The 10,145-nt window shown below is 43.2% G+C and overlaps 1 protein-coding gene across 1 annotated transcript in view; it reads right to left on the bottom strand.

Moving 5' to 3' along the window:
- Positions 1-5,938: 5,938 nt before the first annotated feature.
- skia (v-ski avian sarcoma viral oncogene homolog a) overlaps positions 5,939-10,145 on the bottom strand; it is a 62,101-nt gene continuing 57,894 nt past the window's right edge. Inside the window, exons 6-7 of the mRNA XM_040051219.1 lie at positions 9,637-9,867; positions 5,939-8,980 (exon numbers count right to left, since the gene is read on the bottom strand). Of these exons, the coding sequence (XP_039907153.1) occupies positions 8,843-8,980; positions 9,637-9,867 (369 nt within the window). The 3' untranslated portion in view covers positions 5,939-8,842. The remainder of the gene's footprint in view (positions 8,981-9,636; positions 9,868-10,145) is intronic.

Here is a 10,145-nt window from a genome sequence, read left to right as displayed (position 1 = left end):
TATTCACAGAGAAGTTTTAGAAAGAGACTTTTTCATTTGATTCAATTTTATATGATGGGTTATGCAGAAATAATAGAATTGGGCTGAAAGGTCTGTTGCTTTTTTACATATTCAAGTTGTGTATGATGTTTTTAAAAAGTAACTAATTATTTTTGAAAATAAGTAATCAGTTAAGTAACGGGATTACTTTCATGGAGAAGTAATCAGTAATTAGTAACTAATTACTGTTTTCAAGTAACTTGATCAACTGGTCAAATAAATACTGTCAGTAAATACTGACTCAAGAGATTGTGAAGGCATACCGTGTATGTTATTAACAGTTTTTTGGTGAGTTACTGAGATATTGTGTATTATTCTTGTGTTGTCCATGCATTTGCGTTTCATAAACATGTATCTTTTCATTTTTTAAAACATGTATATGCTAAGGACATCCCAGTATGTGCCCTGTACCTGTCTGTTTCATTTAAAAAATACTCAAAATGTACCTAATAAATTAAACATGACTCCTTGATTGACTGTACATTTTAAAATAGCAGGAAACAGGGAGGCAGAATAAGAGTGAGAAAGCTGCAGAGATGCTCCAGAGACTAATGAGCTAACTGCGGGGTGTTCTTCCTCGTGTGACTGCTGTATTTGGGTCAGTCAATAGTCCCGTGTAGTGATAGCGCCGCTGGTTTAAAGGAGTTTAGAGCTGTCCGACAGCCAGGCCCACATCACTCTGAAGATATGGGCCACGGCAGAAGCAGCATCCAGAAAACTGCCTCCAAGCAGCCTTTTTTTAAATTTTTTTTTTATTGCCTGTCCCGTTTGGCTCTTTTGCCATCAGAATTAAAGTCTAAAGGCAAAGAAAGATGCCCAACGGATTTACTTTACCAAATTGACCATCCCAGCCTTGCTGTAATGGTCCATTTGATTCACCTTTTATTGTTTATTTTATTTTCACTTGCTGAATAGGGGACAGACGTGACTGGGGGAAAGAAGGGGAGAAAGAAAGAGGGAAAGAAAAACAGCTGAGAAGAGGGACGGGGGAGAAGGGCAAAAAACAAAAACCAACAAAATAAGCAGAGAAAAAAAAAGCATATATCGATCACCTGGATCACTTGTTGAGAAAGAAAAAAGAAAACAAGCAGAAGAAAATAAGAGTAATAGAATAAACAACATCACAATGATATATGGGAATATGACAGTAAATACTAAATATTAAACATTATTGTGCAGCACATAAGATCAACAGAACACAGTGTGCTTTGAGGTAGGAGCCAAAAAGGGTGTAGTTTGTGTGTGTGATCACCCGTGTGTACACCTGTGAGCATGGACGCGCTTATTTTTTTAAAAGGTTCCTTCATGTAATGATCTGCTAGAGGGTGTGGGGAGCCATAGCCCCGTCCTCCAGGGCATGAAGCAGGTATGGAGGAGATCAAAACTCCAGACATCCAGAGGCCCCCAGAAGACAAGAGACCAAGGAAGACCAACAGAGGGGCAGCCGCGCCACTGTCCCAGAAAGAGCTGAGGAGAGTCCCAGATGAGGGCTCACTCAGCAGCCGCGGAGCAGAAGCCAGGGGGAGTTGCAGTGACGCACCCGTGAGCTCCGCCGGCAGCCAGCTGTGCCTGAGTGACCGAGCCCCAGACCGAGAGGCCGAGGGCACCCCACCCCCGAAGTGGCCCGAGCGAGCCCCAGGCTCCAGGCCCCGATAAGCGGCCGCCAAGGAGTGAGTCGGTGTGTACCTGGACGCCCATCCCCAGACACAAAGAACCACCAACGCACCGATGTCTGAGGGAGTCCGCCACCGGCAGGGGAAGTGGTGGGGGGAGATAGGCCTCCAAACCTTGGAGGGCCTGAGATGTCCCCAGAGAGGTGGCGTCTGATACCCAACCTGACATATAGACACAGACATACAGGCACACACAGATACAAACATCCATTCCCACCCTCATGCTCTCATATGCAATTACTCCACACTCAACCAACGTGGAGACAGACATAAAGAGACGCTGTACACACGATCACACTCCCCAAGCGTACTCTACGAACCGGGTCTAGGTACCCTTGCCCCTGGAGGGGGGAACTGCACCCAGACCCAGGTGGTGTTACCCTTTTCCCTGCGGTGGGGAGAAGCAGACCGCCCCGCAGCAGCAGGGAGGCCCCACATTCCAGACCCCAGTCGGACGGCCAACTCCTCCTCCTGCCCCCCCAGGCCCAGGCCCAGGCCCATCCGGACCGGGGACCAGTGCAGCAGCGCCGCCCGGCCCCACAGAGCCCGGGACAGTCCACCCAACCCCACCACAGAGAAAACTGCACCCACCCCGTCATCCACTCATCTTCCAGACTACACGAGACAATACACGCCCAGGCTGAGATCTTCCTCCACCTCTCCTGTATCTCCCCCTCCTGCAGAGAGAGTTCCTGAAGAGAGACCTCCTGCAAGATGTGACAACCTCCCCCACCAGTTGAAGAGCCCCCCAGGTGGCTCGACGCACCGGCGGCACCCTGCGCCAGGGCTGGGCCCCCATACACCCACCCGCCCACAACCCCGGCAACACACCAACCAGGACCCAAGCCCCCGAGGCCCGGCCAGGGCCCCAGCCCAGAGCCGGAGCGCCCCCAGAACCTCACGCCCATCCCGGACCCACCCAGGGGCAGCCAGGCTACCAGGTCAGTAACCCACGTCCGTCAGCACAGACCCTCCCCTAGCCCCGCTGCACGCAGCCGCGAGGAAACCATCACCTAAGAGCCAACAGAGCCCCTAATTGGCCATGACCGCTACCCCGCTAAAGTTTGTTTCCGAGGAATAAATCTCTCTTTTCTCTGTAACCTTTTTACATTTGTTGGATTATGGGGATCTGATTTTTAAATGCACCGTCCAGGACGAGAAACAATAAAGTACAGAATCAGAGAAAATAAACTTAAAAATGTAATAAATACAATAAACAAATACAGGCAAGCCAAGCCCCTCTTTAATGGTGTTGGTCGAGTTACTTGAAAAAAGTAATTAGTAACTAATTACTGATAACTTCTCCAAAAAAGTCATGCCGTTAGTTTACTAATTACTTATTTTAAAAAGTAATTAGTTACTTGGTTACTTAGTTACTTTTTAAAAACATGATACACAATCTGAATACGTTATAAAGCAACAGACCTTTCAGCCCAATTCTACTTTTTCTGCATAATCCATCATATCAAATCGAATCAAATAAAAAAGTATTTTTTTTAAATTGTTTTATTCAATTTAATCTTTTAACTTTATGCATCAAGCAAAAATTAAATTATATGCAACAGTCTTTGACTTGAAGAAATGTGTTCAACATTTAAACCTATTTCCTGCATATTCAGCATATAAAATAAAATCATGTTTTGTGTTTACCCTCTTTCAAATAGATGCAAGTAAAACACAGCAGAAAATAAATAAAATCAAAGACTCAGATAATTCCATTAACAATGTTCTACAACAGACACACACCCTCACACACACACACACACACACACACACACACACACACACACACACACACACACACACACACACACACACACACACACACACACACACAGATCCAGTTTAGTGAATGCAGTAAGCAGAGGAGTGGAGGTGAGACCAAGCAGCAGGCTCTCAGCCACAGCTGCCTACATCAGTGCGCCTGTTAGACTCAACCACAGGAGGGCAGAGCAGCCAGAAAATGTACTCAAGTAATAGTACCAGTACCTCAACATAGTTTTACTCAAGTAAAAGTAAAAAGCATTTAGTAAAAAAGGCTGCTTGAGTACTGAGTAACTGATCATAACATCTGATTTAATGTTTAATGAGAAAATCAGACAGACAAAAATATAAAGTTTAGTGCAAATTTTGGCATTTGAAAGACTGAAAAGCAAAAAGGATACTACATATAAATAACACTTTTCCAAATCAGTTTTCACACACACACACACACACACACACACACACACACACACACACACATATATATATATATATATATATATATATATATATATATATATATATATATATATATATATATATATACACACACACATATATATGAAAGATTGTGGGGCTGACTGATTGCGGAGCTGACTGACTGATTTTTTCCCCCTGCCCCAAGTGGTCATTAGAAATACTGCGGGCCAACGTGGAGTTTGATGAAGTACAGCAGCCTTGTTTGGAAGTAGCAGACGACTTCAGTTTCATCACTGCTTTGCTTGAGTCTGTGTTTGCGTCTATTGTCTTGATTTTGCCACAGAATGAAGTTAAAAGCAACATTTGAAGGTTGAATATGTCGTAAACCTCATCAAACCTCCACTGAGCAGAGAGAGAGGAGTCTGCGGCTAACATATACTGTATACACACATCTGTGTAACGCCGCTGTGTGCACACACTAATGAATGTTTACATCAAATGCTGTAAGACTGAGTGGGCGTTAAGTGCACATTCCTGTGTAGTTCAGTGCTTGTAGCTCATCTTTTCCTTTTTAAGGTTTTCATAGTAATTACGGAGGCATCTCCAAAGCTGCCCTGAAACCACATCAGCACACACAAAGAAATCAGAAGGTGAAACCAGAAGAACGCCGTGTTTCAGTGATACTGAAAGCGTCCTCTGCACTGGAAGAGCTCAGCTTTGTTTTACCTGACAGAAGCTCTGTGTATATTATTTGTTTCATCATCATTATGGCCACGGTACACTTTTAATTAACTTGTTCTGGTTGGAGCGCGCTGAGCTGCTTCTTTTGCTCATTTGATTCTGTCAATCCTGTAATTAGAGATTAGAAGGATAAAACCAACAAGTCTCACATTTGTTTATTTTGTCTTTCCAGCACATAAACAGCAGAAGCTTCTAGTTTCACATCCAACTCTTACTCATATCTTCAAAATCACTCGAGTCATACTGAAAGCGAGGGACATGCCAGATGACGCTTTGTTGTAGTGATCAATCCCCAGCTGTGGACTACTTTCTTTATTTGCTTTATCTAGAGGTTTTGGATAGCACGGGGGCAAAGGAAGGGCAACAGGGAAGTAGGGTGGCACATCCTACTTCAGTGAAGATCCCCAACATGTAAATTCAGCAAACTAAATATCCACTTTAACACTATTTATTGTATCAGTATCTCCAATAATTAGTATTTTAAGGACATAAAAGTTGGGGGCAGCCGGGGCACGGGGAACGGGTGGATCTACAGCAAGGGGTTGCCCCCCCATAGCTCCGCCCCACCAAAAGTCCAGGTTTCTAGGTGGAGTCTTTTACAGTAGCTTTAAATTCACAGATAAAAATAATTCTTATGTATCTTTATATTAAATGGCTTTTATAAAGTGTTGCGCAGTCCCACTGACCTCCCACACGACAGGCCACATTTGGACTGTTCTGTGGTTCAGAAGCACTTTATCCTTGAATGTTTAAACCAGCTTCACAATCATCAATTCAAATTTCATTAGAGAATCCACACAAACATGCAGACCACAGGGTGAAGCACGTCTCTGAAGAATACAAATCAGAGGTCTTATGGAGCGTCACAGTTTGAAACTACAGCTCAGTTGGCGGTGCCAAACAACACGGTAGAAGCACACATGTAAGATTGTTGTAGTCTGCATTGAGGACATTTAATGGTAAAGACATGGACAGCCACGTTATTAAGCAGCCCATCTTAACTGCAGTTTGATTCTCCAGTCTCTTTTTCCTTCACAACTTTCTTTGATAGTAAAAGGACACTTTACTTTTCTTCTCTCTTTTCTTCTCTACTGGAACACACAGATAGTAGGAACTATCAACACATGAATCCAGACATATGTGTATTTCCACTTTACAACACCAAGGTTTAGACCGAGGTATTCTTGCAGTCTCTTTGTGAACTGCACTGAATCCATCGGTCAGAATTGAAAACAAAAAAGGCACTGAGTGCAAATAATAGCTGTTTGCTAACAAGGCACCAAAAACAGGAAGCGAGGTCGTTCTATCTGGACAAACAACTTTATTTGTGGTAATGCATCTATACACTGTACATTCAGTCACTGTAGTATATAAGCATAGCTATTTTCAAACATAATCTCATAAAGTCCTTTCCTTTACAATATATCTGTATCGTTAGAGAAGGGAATAGTGGCGCTGGAAGAGAAAGGCATGAAGAATCAAGAAAATAAAGGAAATAGATGAATAAGCCAAGCCTCTTTTCATACTGTATGTGTGGCATTAATACATGGGAGCGCTCGCCTCTTACATAAAAATATTTCTAGTACTGTATATAGTATTAGCAGCAGCACAGGGCTAAAAAGATACATGAGGATGAAGGGAAAAGAATCAGCACGGTGATATAGTAGGTGTAGCTGTGTGCGACCTGTACTGCAGGTCAGCTGATCCCAAACACACTGTTAAAAATTCATGAGTGGTGAAAAAAGTCATGTCATATAAAGACTACAGTAAAAAAAAAAAAAGATTAAATTCTCTTATGCATGAACTGTTTTTGAAACATCTCAGTTAAAACACAAAGTTAAAAAAAAAAAAACAACTCCCCACCAGCTATTGTAAGAAAAGAGTTTTTGAAAAAGGAAACACCATGTACATATATTATTACAATATCGTAAATGAAAAAATATTTACATTTGTAAATTCTTATTCAACTCTTCACACTGGCTAGTATACTAATGTGGACTGTTATTGCTGCTTTGCTGCCGTCGTTTAGCAAAATGGTTCTTTAGAAAATAAAATGTGTTTTTAAACGTCAGGAGGACAAAAAGCCAAATGTCATTATTGTCTCCTTCTTTTGTAGAAAACCACAAGCACTGTAAGGCCATTAGCTATTTCGTAAAAACAACTACAAAATGTACCAATTTCAGCTCTGCCAAACCCAGAGTAACAATTTGCCAAAGCAGGTGGCTTTTTTGCCACAGCGTGCACATAATTGATTTCAAGTACGGGGCGAGGAAAGCAATCGTTCAGAAAAACGCCCAAAGCCTTTTAGGATTGTGAAGTTTCTTTGTTGCGCTGAAAGGGAAACATGAGTAAACTGGTGGATTCTCAGAATACTGATATAAAGAGCTGCAGAGCGAGGGCGGGGCTTGATGTGACGCCCCTCCCTCTGACAGCTTCAGCATCACCTGTCCTGCTCTGGAAACCTTTGGCCCTCCTTCAGGCACTTTAGGTTTTCCAGCATTGATTAGTTTTTTCTTTGTGTGAAGTTTGATTTTCTCTTAAGAACAACATACACGTGTTGCTTTTTTTTAATAACATTTCTAAATAAGACAAATTGCTTGATATTGCATAACACAATAAAACCCTTACATGTACAGTATCAATGCCCAATAACTGACTATAAGTATGGCAAACGCTGTCAAATTTCATGCATAAAGAAAATTAGTTTTCTATTAAAAATGTGAACAGAACTGTTAGTTTGAAGTATTCTTCTTTAGAAAGTAAAAACTTCAACACAACAGACAAATAATAAAATATTTTCACATTTAAAACAACATCAATAATTAAAGGAAAACTAGCATCAACACAATGTACATTCTGATTGTATTGCATCCACAGTGTGGCGGCTGATTCACAGCCTCCGGCTTCTGAATACAACGTTTGTTCGTGCTCCTGTTGTCAGACTGGAGAGTGCGCTGCTGCCCAACGCCGGCTTCCTGCTTATTTACAATACTTGCCTAATGAAAACAGAGCAGCAATATTCTTTTGAAAATGCATATAATCAACAAAATGCTATATGGTAGGAGTCGCGTATAAGACGATGCTTTCAAAGAAAGATTGCTGAAAATAGTGGGAGTACGATGGGGGAGGGGCTGTTTTCACCTCATGACAAAGTGCGATTCATTATTGTAAAGTTTAAAAAAAGAAAGGTATATTTATATGTACATACTTTAATTCAAATGAACACTTTGTGGTTACGGACAAGACCAACCACCCAGCCCACTGCGACGGCACGAAAACATCTGGAGTGTGTTACAGACTTCAGGACTCAAACACTCAAATAAAATGCGACTTGTATGTGAGTGTATGCAGAGCATCCAATAAAAGAGCTCGTTTAAAAACTCGTCACCAAGTGACTGGTAGGGATCATTTTTGAGGCTTCATTTGAAATGGAAAATGTGCCTGTTGAACACAAAGCCAAACCTAATCTTTCATGTTAAAATCATTTGCCATGTTTTCATGTCTTATCGTGTTTGGGGAGTCGCCCCAATGGGCTGCGATGGCTCCCTGACAAACCCCCGCAGCACAGTGGGAAGTCCATTTGTTCATTTTTCACTCCAATAGCACAGAAAAACAGAAAAACGCTCTTTGTGTACTCTACATATCGCTATGTAATCTCTTAAATAGCTTATAATGTCTTCAGACTCCTATGGTTCATCGTGGCAGGAGGCGCTGGTGGAGGCCTTCCCTCCTGGCCACGTCACTGTAACACCTCCCAGCAGGTGCACACGTTGATGTTATATCGTTATGAGTTTATATCACAGTCCTACAGCCTCTCCTTGTGTCCTTGTGAAGGAAAATCCAGGCACAGCCGCACTCAGCACTACAGAGCTGTTCGCTGTGCACCAGTTTTCAGTTCTACGAGTTCAGAGGTGCAAAAGTCAGTGCTTCAGAAAATGCATGCTTCCAGTCATTCCTCTACGGTACCACTAGACTTTTCATGCACAAGGACAACGCTCCTCCATTCTTCTCTGTGTCTCCATTTGAAGTCTTACGTTTTGTGTTCAGTAAACTGAGGGGCAAGCACAGGAACAGTGGTGTGATGCGGGTGACCTGTGGGACTCGTGGGGTGGCGATCATGGTGGCAAATGGAAAAGGTTCAGCTGTAAGGCTGGCTGCTTGGTTAGTTGTCACCAGTGGGAATGTCCTTGGGTGTCCCGTCTCTTTTACTGTTTGATTTGCTGCTGTAGCTCCTTCACCATCCTCTCCAGGTGCTCCCGAGCTTCTCGCTCGTGCAGCAAGTCGGCTCGAAGCTGCTCACGGTCGGCCTCGGCATGCTGCAGCTTCATCTGGAGGTCCTCGATCTGGAAAACGCAAGGGCACAAATCAGCTGGGACTGTACAGCAGAAGAGAGCAGGACGGTCTGGAGTCAAAAGCACAGACCTCACTCTACACAACTCAGACTAACTGGGCTCATGTACTCAAAAAAAACTATAAGAATATACTGTAAAAATGTTGTTTCAGGGCTAAAGAATGAACGACCTGGAAGTTTCCTGCGTTTCCTCAAACAGCCACTTGGCAGTGGCTCCAAGTGGGAGTCAATGTTAAAACGAGCGAGGCTTACAGCCAAAGCTTTAACAAGTTTGTTCAAACTGTAACAAAACTAAAAGTGATGCAGAATAAAGGGTGGCTTAATTTTGACACAGGTGTGTAGCGTTGGTACTCAAAGACACCCAAAGGAGTCCGTTGGTTTGAATCTTGCTTTTCACAAGCAGAGCTGACGTCGCCTCCCTGGAATATTGATCCTATATTCAGGAAGTGAGAAGTTTCTCTCAGCAGGTTACATCCTGTCACCAGGTGCTTGCTCATAGAATACGAATGCAGTGAACTGCCAATCTCTGAAAGCTGAACTGAAACAACAACAGTGGCTGTCCCTCTTTTATCTGTGCTCTTTAAAGCAAACATCCTGATCTTTTGGCTCACAGGGATTACACACGGTATTTGAAAGCTGAATCATCACCTGTGCAGAATACTTTGCACGGAGTCGCCCAGCCTCACAGCCTTTATCACAGACCCTCAGCTGTCGGGCTTGCTCTAGCTCCCGCTTCAGGCGGATCCTTGACTCGTTGGCTTCCTTCATCTTCTTCTCACTCTCAGCTCGCAGACGCTCAATTTCCTTCCTGAGGTTGCGCTTTGCCTCAGTCGCCTCCCGCAGCTTTTCCTTCTTGGCCACCCGCAAGAACTCCAACTCCTTCAAAGTAGAGAACACAACAGCCGGGGGTTAGCAGCCTCTTACCATCCACGCTCAAACTCAGAGTTACGGCTGGTCCTGGGTCTGCTTAGCGTTCTGTCCTAAAGCAGAATATGTTGTCTTTGAAATGAATGTCTCAAATGTTACAGTCTTTCTGTTTGTCTTCCAAACAGGCACGTTTTTCAATAAAAGGAATGAACTAAACTATGTCCGTAGACATGGATGTGTCACTGAGAGAAACTCGGAGTGCCCACAGAGCTTAAACAACATCTTAAATG

The sequence above is a fragment of the Simochromis diagramma genome, unplaced genomic scaffold (assembly GCF_900408965.1).
Source record: "Simochromis diagramma unplaced genomic scaffold, fSimDia1.1 OVJJ01000644.1, whole genome shotgun sequence".
Taxonomy (NCBI): domain Eukaryota; kingdom Metazoa; phylum Chordata; class Actinopteri; order Cichliformes; family Cichlidae; genus Simochromis; species Simochromis diagramma.
Note: the sequence above shows the minus strand (reverse complement) of the source record. Positions and strands in the feature narration are given on the sequence as shown.